Source organism: Dasypus novemcinctus, chromosome 28 (genome assembly GCF_030445035.2).
Source record: "Dasypus novemcinctus isolate mDasNov1 chromosome 28, mDasNov1.1.hap2, whole genome shotgun sequence".
Classification (NCBI taxonomy): domain Eukaryota; kingdom Metazoa; phylum Chordata; class Mammalia; order Cingulata; family Dasypodidae; genus Dasypus; species Dasypus novemcinctus.
Window position 1 is genome coordinate 38,614,827 of NC_080700.1, and position 18,095 is coordinate 38,632,921.

The 18,095-nt window shown below is 38.4% G+C and overlaps 1 protein-coding gene across 1 annotated transcript in view; it reads left to right on the forward strand.

The window, feature by feature from the left end:
- Positions 1-726: 726 nt before the first annotated feature.
- The window catches only part of OPRM1 (opioid receptor mu 1), a 45,539-nt gene continuing 28,170 nt past the window's right edge, over positions 727-18,095 (forward strand). Inside the window, exon 1 of the mRNA XM_004477801.3 lies at positions 727-1,263. Within this exon, the coding sequence (XP_004477858.2) occupies positions 971-1,263 (293 nt within the window). The 5' untranslated portion in view covers positions 727-970. The remainder of the gene's footprint in view (positions 1,264-18,095) is intronic.

Here is an 18,095-nt window from a genome sequence, read left to right on the forward strand (position 1 = left end):
CAGAAGCGTGTGTCCATGTAGTGAATCTAGGGAAAAGGTAAATAAATAATAATTTCGAAATGGCCCGAGAGATTTGAAATGTAGAGGATCAGTTGACTTCCCTGGATGTCACAACCGCCTGATTTCTGCAACCACTTGAGGCTTTCCCCTACCAGGACAGAAATCAGAATGGACTAAAACTTCTACTGTAGGAAAAATTGGGGAAATGGGGAGCAAAGGGAGCACGTTTCTTCCACCAAAGTTTATCATCTCTTTTCAGAGAAAGGATCACTCTTATTTCAGGTAGATTTGAAGAGTTGAAAATTCTCATTTAGGGACGTGAAATACATCCTTCCCTCTTCGTGGACAGTCGTACTGAGGGCTACAGAAGAGGACTGCGTGTCTCCTGCCAAAATGATTGCGGGAGGCGTAAGGGCGAACAGCGTTGGGATGTCAGGGTTGTAAGGCCAATGCTTTCCCCGCCAGATTATCAAGAGGAAACGGCGCTGGAAACAGAGAATGATGTCAGCGCCCTTTCTTCTGCTCTTCCTCTGCCAAAAACTAACTCCCGGTCTGTCTCCCTCCCCACCACTTCCTTTCTTCTCCCTCCCGTCCTCCCCTCTGCCCCTCCTTAGACTTAGAAGTGTTTGCACAAAGAGTGCCTAGCTGGAAGACCGACTCCTCGGATCGCTTTGCGCAAAATCCACCCCGCGTCTGCTCCCCGCCTCCAGCCCGCGGGGCGCCCCGGCCTCCCTCCCCGCCCCACGGCGGTATTGGCTCGGGGACGCGGCTCCGCGTACTACTAAGGCGGGAGGGGGCTCCGAGCAGAAGACACTGCCAGAGGCTGCGCTCTGCCTCCTGCCTGCCGCTCTCCTGCGGCTCCGCCGGCGTTGCTCGGAAAGGACGGGCGCCGAGGACGCGCGGGGAGCCGGCAGAGTCGCGGGGCTCGCGCGGACCGCCCCGCGCGCGCCCCAGCCGGGCGTTCAGCACCATGGACAGCGGCGCCGGCCCCGCCGCTGGCAGCAACTGCACCGCGCCCTCGGCGCTCTCGGCCGGCTGCCCCCCGGCTCCCAGCCCCGGCTCCTGGGCCAACCTGTCCCACTTTGACCGCAACCTTTCCGACCCCTGCGGTCCGAACCGCACCGAGCCGGGCGGGAGCGACAGCCTGTGCCCTTCGGCGGGCAGTCCATCCATGATCACGGCCGTGACCATTATGGCCCTCTACTCCATCGTGTGCGTGGTGGGTCTCTTCGGAAACTTCCTGGTCATGTACGTGATTGTCAGGTAAGGAGGGCGCCGGGGACGACGAGGGGCAGGGAGGGACACCTGAGCGCCAGGGCAGAGTGTCTGGAGGGAGCGGGAGAGCGGGCAGGTGAGTAGGGTAGGCTCTGGAGACACGGGGGATGGAGTGGCTGCAGTTGGCGAGAGGACGTCTACTTTTCTGTTTTTCCCACCATTGAGGAAGAAAGGACCCAAATTTTCAGGAACAGAGAAGTTGCTTTGGTAAAAGCCATAAAGCTCTGACAAAAAAAAAAAAAAATCCTCTAGTTTATTCCACTTTTAAGGAATTGGGAGAGGGTTCTTGGGCACAGTGTCACAGTGCTTTTGCCAGAGCTGTGGAACCAATAATTCAGGGGTCTGTGAGCTTGAATTGAAATTAAAAAGAACATTATTCTTGGGACGTCTTGGTGCGGGTGTGATATATTTTATTAAATACCACACAGTATTTAATAAATGCTGTGGTTTTCACCTGACTGGCAAAGGGGTCCATGGAACAACAAAAAAGGTTAAGAACCCCTGAAATTTGAGAATAAGGGGAGAGCAATTCTAGCCAATGGGCTCAAGGCTCACTCTGAGTTCTCTTAGTAGGCAAACCTTGGCAATTTCCTACTCCTGCTGATTTAGGAGAGCCTCACCTTACCATGGCCCCACCTTTTCTGTTTTTTGTTTTTGTTTTTGTCGTAGTATCCTTTATCCCACTCTTCTTTCCTAGGGCCACATTTAGTAGAGGAAGCTTTTCCTGGTGTCTCTCTCCAGCAAACGGTATTGCTTTGTTGTAACCAGCCTGACAGTGTGTTGCCTAGATCCCGTCACAGCTAGCATCTGTGGATGTACCAGGAAAGTCACAACTGGTGTCTGGAATTGGGAGGGTGGTTCAGGAGAACCGGAAGACATAAGTGTTTTTCAGTGCCTACAAAAGTTGGAACCAATTAGAAGTGACCCAAAGCAGCATAATTCTGCACCGTAAATGATGGTATAGGAAGTTGTAGTAGGTGCTCTGAAAAAAATTGTGACTTTATCCAATGCAATTATTTCTAAAGGAGTTTGCAGTCTCCTCTCTGTTTACCCAGATGTTTTAGGTTTATTTGGCAAGGAGTATGACAGTTCTTACTATTGATTGAGACTGATGTAGATCGTGTTGGTGTTGATGTGTGCATCCGAATCCCACATGTGAACATGAAAATACTGTAGTTTAGAAATTAAGAGCATATATTCACTTTTTAAAAAGTAGTTAGCTATTTTAGCACTTCAAAATGGCTTCTGATTTGGGGTTTACTTCTTATCAGGGTTATATGTATGTCAAGAACATGGCATTTTCATATTTAGTTGCAGTATTTCCTTCACCTATTCAGCACATGTTGCAGGTTTCAGTGAGCTCTTTAATCATTTAACAACCTTTCTGTCCATTATGTTTTCATTACCAAGGTGCTGCAAATTGCTTGTTATCAATTCTTTCTACTTATACGACTGATTTCTTTAATTAATGGTTGTTAAAGAGTAAAACTAATTTTCCTGGTATTTTGATAAGGAATAAGATGAGTAGTGTCTCTGAGAAAAGAGCACCATCTATTGAAAGGAAGGTTAACAACAGAAGGAAGAATCCAGCAAGGAAAGGAAGGGAAGAATTTACCTCTAAAAGCATTTACTTTACAAATCCAATACAAATATTCAAAACAGAGATAAAAGCCAAGTCTTATTCTGCAGCTAGGATCACAAAAAGCATGAAGGCCTGCCTTGAGAAAGGAGTTTCCCATTTTCCTGGGTTAATTATAGATTCATAAACTGGTAGAGTTAGAAGGGACCCCAGAAATTACCTATGCTAGATGAGTAAACTGAAGCACTTGGAATATAAATGGATTCTCTAAAGACAGATTAGTTTATAAGTTCAATACCACTGAATCTTTCTTAGTCAATATAATTTTCTGTTTATTAGAGTGGCAAATCATGATTTGAGTTAATTCAACTATTAGATTGGCAGAGCAGATTTAATTACTAGCGATCAGTTTGATAATTTGGGAATAACTGATTACATTTGTGTCTGGAAACTTGGAGGGAAAAAAGGCTAAGGAGAAATTCCCAAAGCATCTAGAAATCTTGCCATAGAAAACATCATTTTCATTCCCTTCCACTGGTTTTCCTTGGTATTTTCTTTCTTCATTTTTCCTCCCTCTTGTTTGTGCTTTTCTATGAAGATAGAGCAACAGCTAACTGTGAAATAAGCAGGCTGGTCTTCTCTTATTCTAGAGTTTAAGGGGATCCTGGGTAGGTAAGTTTGTTTTAATGGTATTACTTCTGACTGCCTGTTGACTTGAAAAAGGACGGTGGCATCGCACCTTACTGAGAATATATTATATGTTCAGAACATCTTTGCACCAAAAGATCTAACAAAATGCAGTGCTGTTTGAAAGGTCACCCCAAACACCCACCTGTGGCAGAGTGGGTGCTTAATTACAAGGCTAAATATCATTTTGGGAATATGACTGTGAAACCAACAAAACAGACATTTCAGTGACAGACGAAAGTGATGGGGAAATTGGGGAGGGAAGGAAGTTTGTTTAGCACAGAATATTAACTGAATTGTCTCCAGGCTCTGGAGTTCTAAACCAGAGGATATTATTGCACTTGTTAAAAAGAAGGGTATGATGTTGCTGCTATTAAAGTATTGAAATGAAATGCTCACTTCCTGGTGCTATTTAAAACTCTACAAATGTTAAAACTTTTGAATGGTTAAGTAATTGCAGGCTTCTGAGCAGATTAAGGTGGCAATTATTATAACATCTTAACATTGAATGAATCATGAGATTCATGTGACCATGGCAACAGCAACAACAACACACTGGTAACACAAATGCTGAGTTACATGCTTGCCTGTCCTGTGTCTCCTCACACCACCATCACCAATCATCATCAGGCTTCATGAGCAACATTGTAAAATAGTACCTCTTAGAGATGGTTCTTATACAGTAGTATTCTAAGTAATATAAGGAAGGGAAATACTGCCATATGATCTATAGTTTAGAACCCAGATATTAAACGACTGAAATGGTGAAAGCATTCATCATTTGGAAGCCTTTAGGTTTTAAAGAAAAAAATAATAATTGCAAGAGAGTAATATAAAATCACCACAAAGCATCTAGAAATATGATAATTAAAACTTGCAAACAGTAGCAGTCATTTTAAATGAGGAACGGAGTATACTAGTGCCCAAAATTTTTCAAAAGGAAAAATATCAATCAACATAATACATGAAATTAGAGCCACTATGGGTCTTTCATTTACTGGAAATATTGGACGAATATAAAGAATTAACCATAACTGTAAAAACTGATATAGTTCCTGACGTGGTTACCTTGTGATTTTTTTCCCCCAAATGTTTGTCCTTTAGTTATGAATATGTCTCTGAAGACACTGCTGAAAGAAGTGGAAGGCTAGAAATTGTTAGGTTTCCTCAGTTTGGATAAGCCATCTTTCCAGATAATAATGAGTGACAAATTATATTGTCTTAATTCTCAAGATAAGTTCTTAATTTACCTAGATAAATGCTTAATATTACTATTTATCAGAGAAGAGCTTTTAAATATATGCAAGATGCTACTGTCATTATTTCTTTCACTAAGAAGTATTTCTGATTATAGAACAATCCTATGAGCTTATTTCTACTTGCTCAACTGTTAAATACTTGACTTAGGAATAAACTGAAAAGTGATAAGTCATGTCTGAATGGACAGAAATATGAGATATTATACTTAATTCAGATTTAGATAACTGAGAGAATAAAGAATGCTCAAATATTTATCTAATTTAGGAATAAATGTATATATTTGAACTGATTTGAAAGAATAGATCACTGAATATGGGTACACTAGTACTTTTCATAAAATAAAAGTAACTTATTTAGAAAACTCAAATATTAATAAGGCTCACTTTTTTAAACAATAAAATATCCTAATTGCAGGATAAACTTAAAGGCAAAATGCCTTCTAAATAAATTTCTGTCCTTAATATAATTGTTGACAACACAGTATAGCAATATAATTGTATGCCTTTCTTTTAGCAATCGAGAGCTACTGGTATCATCTAGTACAATTTATACTTTAACTGTGATTTCCTATACAAGGGCAAATTCTGCCTTGAGCACCTCTTTCTCTGTGTGTCCTAAAAGCACACAAGTTGCTTTTAGTTTCTTCTGTTGTAAGATGCCCTCTGTCTTGGCATTGAGTTATCATTTGAGTTTCTTTCCCTCTTCTCTTCGTCCCTTCACTCCTGAAAGAATTAGCTAGCTCATATTTTATGAAAAATTTCCAACCTACAAGAAAGTATAGAGAATAATATAAGGAAAACCATGCTCCCATCATCAATACTTTTAAAATCCTAACATTTTGCAAACTGTCTTCAGATCCTTTTCTTTCATAAGTTATATAATAATAGAAGTAAAACATGATGCCTATTATAATAATTGTATACACTTTTGGGAATATATACTATATATGTATTTATATAGTATACATCTCTATCTATCAAATATTACTGCTGCAATTGATGAACAGAGATGAACACCATCAAGAATTTGGCAGTTACTTGGCACACACATATTCCAAAAATTTTATTATATATGTGTGTTTCCACAAACAAGCTATAGCCTTTTTGTATGCTCTTTCAACTTCGAATAATTGGTGTCATACTGTACTTTAAAGTTTCTGCACATAAGTTCACTATTTTTATTTCCAGAAGGTCAGTACTAGAACTAGATGTCAGACAATACAAACATACAAACAAACAAACAGAAACTCTGACCATTGAGTGTCCTGAATACTTTTAACTGATCCCTCTAAGAAAAATACATATGCTAAAAATTGTTATAAAGATTTCTTAGAGTTTTGTATTAATACTATGCTAATAGTACTATAGTAATATTAATATGTTACTAGCCATTATTAATTATATTAATCCAATATAATATTAAATATGCAATATCATAGACAATTATTTCAGCTATTACTGCAACAAATAAATCTGTTCATGAATGTATAAACCCAGCATAGTTTCTTTACATCCAAGAAGGAAATAAAAATCGTTGGTTTCCAACTATGTCAAAATGTCATCCAAATGGCAAATGTTAGCATCCATTACTTTGATAATTTAAACATCTTGGAGGATTCCTCACACATAAAAGATAAAAATGTTGCTTCTGATATTCCATTTTAGGTATTAATTGAAATAGAATTTTGTAAGACCCTTAGGAAAATTTAAGCTAACTTTGAAAAATAAATAATATGAAACATTTTGACATTTAAAAAACATTAGTGATAAATATCAAGAAAACATCTTCTGTGAAATTACCAAATATAAGAATTAAAATCTAATTCTTCCAAAGTTTGATGTATATTTAACTGAAATAATGGTTCATGAAAGTGATTTTCAAACTTGTTTTTCTTTGTAGACATTTATTTCAAGAGCGTGGAAGCCGATATATAAACCAGATCAAATCAGATCTGTTCTGGTCAGGCTTACCACGCTTGGGGCTCTGAAATCACTGGTTAAATGCCACCCCACTAATCCCCATCTAGAGAAAAAACTAGTCATCTCAAAATTAAACAATCTTAGCTCCAATTTCATCCCACCTCAATGGGTTCAACTTAAACTCAAATGGGGCATCTCTCTCTCTCTTGCTTGCTCTCTCTCTCTGCCTCCCCCCACCTATGTGTGTGTGGCTGTGCTTTTGTTTGCATCTTTCGTTCTCTCTTTACTTTAATATTTAAGTATTTACTATTTCATATTAAAGATAACTTTAATATTTACCTTCAAAAATTAATCATACTAATGCAGAGAGATGTTGGTTCCACCGAACCTAATCAAATGAAACTGCCAAAGATGCATTGGCTTTTTACTGGTGGTGGAACACGTGATGGGTTCCAATGGGAGAAAGACACTTTGGTCTGGATTTAAGTTTCTGTCCAGGCAAGAATATTGTCAAGTACAGTTTTGTTTTGTTTTTCAATCATGTGTCAGCTTACCAGTTGCATATAAGTGGGTGTCCTAAAATGATTCTAATTATAAGCATTCTGATAAACTAAAAAGTATCAGTCTAACTTAAAAGGAATGTTTGAATAAATTAAACCAAACTGTTCCAAGCACTGTCTTCAAATATGCATATTTTCCCCTTTATACTTTTTTCTCTATGTTTTCTCCACTTCTTTTTTCCTCTACTTCTTACTTCCTCTAGTTGAGGAAGTATCTCTCTACTTCCTTTCTTATCAAAATCCTCCTTATTCTTCAAATTCCAACATAATCTGTTCCTCTTTGCATCTTCCCCAAGTTACTCTTACAGTTAACTTTCCTGCACTGAAATCCATAATATATGCTGTTACTCTGAAAACTATGTGCATTTTCTCCTAGCCTTGCAAAATGTCACTTGATCATTCCTGAAGACATGATGCACAACCATCTCTCTGCATCTGCTGAGAAAGTCAACATTTCAGATTTGTGCAACAGAATTTTACATTTTACAAATACTGTGTAATATGAAGTTTTCAGCAATTTAGATTAACCTCAGATTATTCAAAGCTAATTCTAATTCAGACAATTCCTTCAATTCACTGCTTTCTTCATGCATATTTAGCTTTTAGAATTTGAGTTGTGAAAGGTGATCTGTACCAGTGGATTAATATCAGCAAAGCACAAACTCAAACACATATCTCTCTGTATATTTATACACACATAAATCTGCTAACTTTGAATAGGGAATAGATTGCTACTGATAATAGAAATGTAGAAAGTAGAATTTAAAGATGTAAAAAAAAAGTTAATACAATATTTTCCTAGAAAATATTTTTTAAAACTCAGCTGAAGAAGAAAATCAGCAAACTATGTTCTATATTAAATACTGCAGTAAATTTATTCTTGAAGATGAATTTTGTGGTTTCATTATCATTTATTATACTCAGAGGGAATGGAATCATTTGACAACAAAATGGACTGCCATCCGATTCAATAATTGCTCTGTCACCAGATATCTCGGCAAGCCATACAAATAGGAAAACATACATGGCACACTTTGCAGTGCATATTGAAATAAAATTCTCAAAGTAAAATCGATTGCTTGTGTTTTCAAAGATAGAGTTTAAATAAAATTGGGGTTATGTAATGTAAGTAAGAGAATATCTGGATTATATTGCCATTTTGCATTCAGCTCTGTTGTCTAGAATCTGATGCTCTCTTATCTTTAGTAAACCTTTAAATTACAGAAAGGAAACTTTCACCTAATAAATAACATCAAACTACACTAGAGTTCTACAGTCACAAAAATCACTTGATTCTTAGAGTTGGCAAATTTTGGAATAATTTGAAGGCCATGAAATCCTCACTCTAGTTTTTCATAAGAAACTAAGAAGGGCCCTGCCTATAACTTAATTCACTGGAGTGAATTGATCTGAGGATGGCAAGAAGGCACAACTGAAATATGAATACAATCAGTACAAAAGCATCTATTTATACTACGATACTTTCAGAAGCAAAGTAAAGTTGAATTTAAAAGATCTGAGGTTTTGGCCCTGTTTACACACACGACTCACTTCCGTTGGATGAAGGGTGCTCACTTTACTTGGTCTGCCTACCTCTGCTCTCAAGGGCCGGGGAGAAAATAAGGTGCTCTTGGCAGGTGGCCCACGCTGCAGCTCCTCAGCTCTGCTGTTGTAGCACAAACCAGCCCTAGACCACACGTAAACAAGTGGGCGAGGCTGCGTTCCAATAAAATTTTATTTATGAACCACCAAATCTGAATCTCCATGTAATTTTCCCATCTCAAAATATTCTTCTTCTTTTGACTTTTTTTCAATCATATTGAAATGTTTAAAAACAGTCTGAGCAGGTCTGCCATACAAAAGGAAGTGGTGAACTGGGCTGGGCCCAGTTTGCCAACCTCGGGAACAGGGCATGCCAAATAAAATTATGTTTATTCTTGCAATGGTCGTGAAGTAAGTACCTATTGCTTTCTTTGGCCAAATTGATTACACATTGTTTAATAGATGGAGACCATGTATTTTGTTAAAATAATCTGGTTCCGACTTGCAGTATTTTTCTTCATCAGAAAGTGGCACTACAAATATGAAGATTAATGCAAATTGGCACAGTTGCTATGAATTGCCACAACAGAGAGTACTGCTCTTCTGGAACACAGTTGAAGTTGGAGTATAATGGCAATCACACGGGATGTCCCTAGTTTACTCCAGGCCCCATTCTCCTACTACAATACCCAATACATTTGATCTCTACAGCACTGCCCATTAACACCCATCACCAGTGGTTAGGGAGTCAGCGCTCTGTAAAAAATAACATTTCTGAAGAATTTCCCTCTGCTGGATATGCTTTGTGGTTATCTTAAGTTAGTACAATTTTCTAGGCTTTCTCACTGTCTTTTCATTGTCAATCATTCGGAAGCTTTCAGGAAAAATTGAAACTGTCACCTGTGAATTCAGATGAACATCTTAGCAACTAGAAAGTTTGTCCTCGATGACACACGCCTGCCCACCAGCCACATGCACCCACCCCCAGCAACCAGCTTTCAGGGGCAGCTTCATTTCACGCGCTCTCATTGTTTGCCTTTCCAGGCACAGAAACTCATTGCTTGGATTTTTTTCCCTTTTCTTTCTGACTTATACACCTTGCTCAATTAAAAAAATACATAATGTTTTCTGCAAGGTTGCAAACTGTTGCTCTGTGTGCTTTAGAAGCGAGACTGTGTACCTGAATGAAAAAGGGGCACTGTGGTGGACAGGATGACCTGTTCCTTAGTTTTGTTCAATGATTACCTAAAGATTCCCTGAAATTTCCTTCCTGTCCAACTCCACATCTCAAACGGCTCTCCCGTTGATTTGTGTGCACAGAGAAAACTGCTTGGCGTGTATTGGAATTCTGTGGATTAGGCCATATGACCATCAGGCAGAATTGTGCAAGGAGTACTAAGCTGAAGGAGGGTTTTAAAACTCGGTGACCCTGAGTCCAACTGAAACAATCTCTGTTTCTCAGAATCTTTTGTGTGAGAATTGGATCTAGAGTCTAGCAAGGAAACCATAAAAGATAAAATGAAGAAGAAAATTTAAGGGGCCTTCAAATTAGCTCATGGAACGTGAGCAGTTACATTACTCCTTACCGGACATGTGGACACATGGAAAGAGAAGGCCCTGCATCTTCCAGTGCCATAGCTCTCAATCCCCGTTGCACAACATTGTAATTAGCAGAACTGACATTTGTCTGAATATGACTAAAAGGGGGAAATGTTAGATTGTGTATATGAAAACCTAATAAAAATTTAAAAATAAAATCCATGGAAGGACACTACACAGTAAACCATGGGTTTAATTACTATACATTTATAAACATGCGCTATCATTAATTGTACCAAATGTTCCACCCCAGTGCGAGATGTTGGTGGTGGGGTGGTATGTAGAAATCCTACATTTTCTTTATTTTATTATTATTTTTTAAGAGGTACTGGGGATTGAACGCAAGACCTCGTAGCTCGGAAGCAGGTGCTCAACCACCCAGCTGCACCCTGTGTTTTATGCATGATTGCTCTGTAAACCCACAACTTCTCTAATAAAGGGAGGAAAAAAGAATCAATTGGGAAACTTTTAAAAGCCCCTTTTATGGCTAATTAAATCAAATCTCTGGGGAAAGCTCCTGGGCATAGGTATTTCTAAAAGGTCCCCAGGTGATTCCAATGTGAAGCTTAGGTTAAGGTCACAGATCGGGTCCCATGTATCCATTTTTTTGGCTGAAAAACTGAGTCCCAGTTTTCAAAGGGAGTTAAGAGTTTTGTCCGTGTGTTTTACTTCTCTGCACTATAAGAAGCTACTTATAGAATAAGTAGTAAAGGAAATTACCTCACAAAAACTGAGGCTCAGGATATTTTAAAATTTTCCCTAATGCTAACCAATCAGCTCCCTTATTAGAACACTAAATTCCATACGAGCAGACTCCTGTTTGAATCTCGGTCCCTTGTGGGTTGCACACATCGCTGGACTCCCTGAGTCTCTTTTGTTAACCTCTGATAAAGGAATCACAAGCACCTTCAATTTCACTTGGGTTTTAGGTCCAACTTAGATAAGATGTGTGAAAGTGTGTGGTAAGCTACGAAGAGCTGAACAGAAGGAAGGAGCTTTGTTACTCACTCCCAGTTCAGCTCCTCCCCGCCGCCCAGCTCCACCATCAGCCTGTGGCAACTCAACGCTCATCCAGTGCTTGTGGCTTCCCCTAAGTCAAGTATACTACCCATTATCATAGTGCAAAATATAGTTTCTCTCTTTAGAATTAAAATTTCTGAATAGACTGAAGAGCTATTTTCTCTGCAGAGACAAGGCAAGGAGTCCCTGGCCCGGGTCTCTCTGGTTCACTTTGTTCTTCCCAAACCAGCCAACTCTTTTCCAGGGCACAGGGTCTTTTCAAAACCATCTTATGGATGACATGATGATGTGAAGACAAATCTAAGGACAGATCCGGAAACTTCTTTGGTTCCCTATTGATAGGTCTTTTATGTTATCTAATAAATTCAGTGGGACAAAAAAAAAATGTCAAAGCCATTCATTTTGTTAACAAAACAGCTATTTTTTAAGCAAGTGTATCACATTTAAATTAGTGTCACAGCCAAAGAGTCTAAAGCAGAATCTAAGGCAGCCTGTGATGAAACTCCATTTTACCCAGCAGAGTTGTTCGTTTGAAATAGATGAAATAGCATAACAGTGGTGTTCTCTGAACATTAGATCTGGAAATTCTGGCATTTAATATGCCACCCCTGTGAAGGGTCCTGACCCGTGATAGAAATCAGATGCTCTAAGCACAGTGTTGTTGGTTCAGAGATGGAGCTCTTCATAAGGATGTATCTGATAATTCAGTGAGTCTGTGGAAATGTCTGCCTGTCCCTAACACCTCCATGATGATGCGAAAAGATATCTGTCGCCTTCGGAAATCGGGGTGGTAAACCCTATGCATAAAGCAAGCACAGGGCATAGTGTAGAATAGCATTCTCGAGGCTTACATAGTCCTTGGGAGCTAAGTCTGCCCCAAGCTGACTCTGGTAAACAAGATCAATGAAAGCGAAGGCCTTCTCTGTTTCAGAGCATTTTTTCACTGAAACACTGGGTTCAGTGCCAGCAAAGAGGTTGAGCATTTTGTGGGGGAGTATTAAATGTTAATTGAAAAATGTTGCCGGCAGTATAACCTGAAGAGCAGAACCTGGCTGTGCCTGCCAAGAAGAACAAGGGGAGTTATTAACGACATTATAATTTTGTACTTATTCAGCCCCCATCAATTCTGGAAAGGAAACTGCATGAGCGGAATAAATTAAATAGGAGCATGTTTCTGATGATGTTGGTGATCCAAAGCCACTAAAGGAAGAGTTCCTATTAAAAGGTGACAAGTTGAGATCCTTCTTTCCTTCTGATGACAAAATGTATCTTATTTAATTTCTTTGTAAAATAAACAAAACTATGTCTAAGGAATAAAAATCATGCCTTAAAATTTTGTAGGACTTTACATTTTTCTTTTTGAGTAATTTGATTCTCATAAAATTATTGTGATTTTTAGACCAGGAAGGAATTGTTAACTGAACTAATATTAAAGAAGATGAAACTGAGGCTCATATATCTATTTGATATATTTGTAGAGCACTATGTGCAAAGCACTCTCCTAGGAGCTCAAGATACACGAGTGAGTAAGACAGGCTCAGCCCTAACTCTCCCCAAATGTACAGTTGAGTGGGGAAGAAAATTCAGTCAGTTCACCAGCTAATTAATGCCAAGGATAGGACTATACTAACTAACTGTGAGTTTTTTTCAACCATACCATTGAATGCTGTTCCCAAGGTTTACTACAGTTAATTCCTGCAGTCCATCTTCCTCCATTATAAAGCCTACCCATGGGATGACGTCTGAGGTAAGTCTACTGAACTGTTCAAATTTCGTTGGCGGTATGATTGATGTCACAGAACAAGAGAAAGAAAAGAGAGTGAGTAGAACGAGCCTTAGTCAACCTTCATAAAACAATGAAAGAGAACATAGTTGACTATAACATACGAGTGCTTCTCAAAGTAAATATTTTAAACCTTTGACAAATACTGAGGCTATTACAAGGGAAATGTACAGTCCTGGATGAGGGGGATTGGCAGGAAGAAAGTCATGGGAATCATTGCTTCCTGGCATCCAGAATCTGTACTAAAGCCACTCTACTTGGGAATACCTCATCACATGAGCAAAGGCAAAAGAAAGTTCAAGTCAAAAGTCAGAACTGAAAGTTCTGTTCTTAAAGTAACTCTGTTTTCTGTGGAATTTAGGACAGAAGTATCAAAGGAGAAATTGGTGCCATCCTTAAAAGTAGAATTATTGTTCTGAACAAAGGAGAAATTGCTTGTGTATAAACAAACACGCCACATTTCCACAGAAGACATTGGGTACATGAGTCAATGCCACAAAGTATATCTTAAAACACACACACACGAATCATCATTTCCACACTAAAAAAGTATTATTTTCTCAGCATTTTAGAAAAGCAAAATAATAACATATGAACAAAGGAATTAGTATGTCTGCTATGCACCCTTGCCTTTCTTAATACAGTTTGTGTAAAGACATATATTTTCTGCCCTAAAAATAATTTTCTCTACCTCTAGTGTAATGATAATACATTCTTGTACAATGAAATCATGCTTTGATATAGTTGAGATTTTTTGTTTTCATAAGTGTTTGAGGTTAAGTTGATAACTGAAACATAAAATATTAGCATTCTAATTGAAATAGATGACGATATGAAAGTTAATAAATCGTTTTCTGGAACAATTGGTCAAAAGCCCTTTGAAAATGGTTGGGTTTTCAGAACAATCCTAGGTCAGGATGCATCAGTTCTCTAAGACTTGAATCAATTCTCTAAGATTTGAATCAAGCTCTATCTACTCTGTAATTTTAGCTTCTCGATACTGCTACATTTAATTGCATCAAAAGAGATTTTTAAGCCAGTTGTTGAGGCTTCACTTGGATGGCTGATAGGCCCATTATCCTAGCTTCCTGTATCTTACTTGCCAGAATGTTCACTAATTGGAAACCCGCTCATGACTTTTCCTTTATTGGCAGGCTCTGGCCCAATGAAATGGGAAAGAAGGAAATAGGAAGCCTGTCTCCAAACCTGGAGTTTTCCTTCATTCTAGACTGTGGCAGTTTGAATTGATCTTATGTCTCTAGACTAACTAGATCTATATCTCTAATTGAGTCAGTCTTTCAGCCTGGAAAAAGTAGAATCCATTAATTATTTGTGGAAGTTCTACTTACAAAAGTTAAATTGTGATCTAAAGCTGCTCTCATACTCTATCTTCGACAGTATAATTACTTACGCTGTGCTCAGTGGATACTAACAACTTGAATCAACAAATGTATGTCCAGAGACCATAAGTGTGTCAGACTCAGTGAAGGCAGCTGTAGACCTAGTCAATATTTCTTGATCTATTATTCCACCAAGCACCAGGCCAATTTCACCTTTCCATTTACATCAGTGATAATGGTTTACATTTTGGGGAGAAGGAAATTTCCACTTCGGAGAACGCAAATTCCTAGAACACAGAAGCTTTCTGTTTTCTTCACTCCTTTATCTCAGAACCCAACAGAGCAATGAATTGTCATAAGACATGTGCCATAACTGAAATCTTCCAATTTAACTGTCATGTGTTTATGCTAGATTTATTTCAGCCCTCTATGCTTCATTCTCCCACTTGCGTTTGTGAAAATAGGTTTTATTTATTTATTTTTTTAAGATTTATTTATTTATTTATTTATTTATTTCTCTCCCCTCCCTCCCCCACTCCGGTTGTCTGTTCTCTGTGTCTATTTGCTGCGTCTTTGTCCGCTTCTGTTGTCGTCAGGGGCACGGGAATCTGAGTTTCTTTTCGTTGCGTCATCTTGTTGTGTCAGCTCTCCGTGTGTGTGCAGCACCATTCCTGGGTAGTCTGCACTTTCTTTCGCGCTGGGTGGCTCTCCTTATGGGACACACCCCTTGCGCTTGGGGCACCCTACGCGGGGGACACCCCTGGGTGGCACGGCACTCCTTGCGTGCATCAGCACTGCGCATGGGTCAGCTGCACATGGGTCAAGGAGGCCTGGGGTTTGAACCGTGGACCTCCCATGTGGTAGACAGACGCCCTAACCACTGAGTCAAGTCTGCCGCCGTGAAAATAGGTTTTAGATCATAGTTCCTCTCTCTCTGGGAGTTCAGTGATAAAAGAAAATTATAATTCTCAAGAGTAAAATTCTTGTAATAGGAGTGACTATTCTTATAATAGGAGGAAGGAGAATTTACAAAGGTTAGAAACTCAAATGGGACAGGACAATGAGAAGATAATAATGACTGAGGAAAATTCTGGAAGAAAAACTGAAATCAATATTATAATGGGTAATGTACTTTGAAAGGAATCAATGCAGAAGAAGTATAGTTACATATGTACACAAGTACTTTGCTAAGGAATCCAATTACTAAATTCAAGGAGAGGCATCCCACTCTTCAGCACAAACACCAGATGGACAGGCTAGGAGCAAGTTAACTGGAATTACTGCCAAGTCAAAGTAAGCATGCATGCCAGTGTTACTACACAGAGCCTAAATAAAGTAAAAAGTATTAGGAAACTTCCTTCTAACTTAGAGCTCTAACTCATGACTCCATGTTCTGGCTGACAGGGGCCACTCAGTGAAAAGGATGAATGCCTCATCTGTTCAACACCCATGCCAAATTCTTCTCAGAATATTCTATTCTATTCCAGTTCACACCCCACTCCATGATTTAGAAGCAGATTGGAGATGGGAAATGAACACGAGGTGTCTGTAGAAATTACTGGTAAATGGCATTTTGCTTCTGGCATCAATGTAACAGAAAACTGACAAAAATGAGGAGCAGAGTCATTTGCAGTGATATTTTTCCCCTGAAAAGACCATGGACGTGTGCTTCCCCAGGGGAAGGAGGATGAGGAACCAATGGCCATAATCCCAGGAGAACAATAGGAGTGAGATTCTTCCCCAGTGTGGGGGGAAAGGTAGGCTCAAGGCAATGTTGTGTCTAAGGAATCCAGATTCATCTTAGACATGAATTATACAAGGGGCTTACATTGGGTGAGCAAATAAAATTTTCTGCCCCCTACTATTCATTCACAGACATTTGAAAGAGCAAAATTGAGGTCAAGAAAAGGAAGTCCTACTTCATAGAGTAGGAAATAAATGTAATAAAATGTGATAGGTAGTAAAAGTTGATTATTTAAATTTATTTAATGGAGGTTTGTTTCTGGAAAACGGATGTGTGACAGGCTAATTGGAGAACCTAGATTTAGACTTGTTTCTCATACAATTTGGGGTCAACCCTAAACTAATCCCTTCCTACCACCATTAGAGACAGAATCCTTGATAGAATGAGTGGAGCATGTAACCTGGGACACAAAAGTAGTATTCTCATGGGAATTCCACATATAAAGAGGCAAGTGTGAAGTTGAAACCTTTTTGTGACCTAAATTTAAGTTAGGTACTTAACTCAACATTGACTTACCATCCCTTACCTTGCCATAATATATGACATACTGCTTTGAAATCACCTGGATCTGATCTCTCACTGGCCTGAAAGTCCTTTCCAGACAAGAGGGACACATCTCATTTGAGAACCAGTCTGTCCCCAGTGCTTCCCACAGTGCTTGGCAAAAAAAAAGTGTTAAATGTATGTTGACTCAATGTTGACAATGGGAAGATTTTATGGTGAAAAAAGTAATTATGAAAATAGTTAATATTATAGCATTTCCTCTAGAAATACAAAGGTATTCCATTAAATTTAAAAGGTCCCTATAATTCTTAAGATATTTTATTTCATCCATAAAGCCCAATACAATTTTTTATTTTTAGCTAGGAGGTGTTATGAAAAAGGTATAACTTTGATCACAAAGAGTATTAAGTATAACAAAATGTTATTCGTGTTTGTCTCTTCAGGTTAAGTTTATGGTGGTTTCTGATTTACTTTTTATATATTTCAGCATTCTTTAGACTTTTAAAAATGTAATAGTATAATGAGGAAAAAATAATTAATTATATGAAAATAAATAAATAAAGGGGAGAACATATCAAAAGGAATAGATGTTCCTAAAAGGCAATAAAATTTCGCATTAATAGGTTTTTTCACTAAAGTATAAATCAAGGTCACGTTTGGAGTTTTCCTATTAAAGACACAATTACATATGCTAATTTGTAACTAGAAATGTGTTAATGCTAAATGAATTTATTCCAAGTTTAGAAGACAACTCTATATTGATTGAATAACCCTTGTTGCACCATAAGTCTAAAATTTTAGGCTTTAAAAACTAATGGAACTTATTTGCTCTGCCAAATTACTGGTTTATTCATGATTCATATTTTCTCCTAACAAGTGCTATTGAATTCTCCACAGGAGAAGGAAAATACCTTCCAAAAATCTCTCAGCCTGAAAATACTCAGAAAAAAATCTCAATAAACTGCTTTCTGTTTCCCGGAAAAGTCCCAAGTCAGCATGGTAACTAAATTATAAAGAATTGTATAATTCTTGAATGCAAACAGTCTCAATAAACACACAGTTTGTATAACTCAAGATCTACAGAAACTAATTGCCTTACCTTTCCTTTGCCTGCAATTGGTCCTGAAAATTTTTGGACAGCTACAGTTGTAGAAACTAATTAAATGCCCAAATATTTCCATATCAGCAGGTGCTATTCACTAAAAGGGATAAAGAGGGAATGCTCCTCAACAGTTTTGACAAATGAAATGTGAAATGAAGTCCTCATGGATCTTAATGAAATC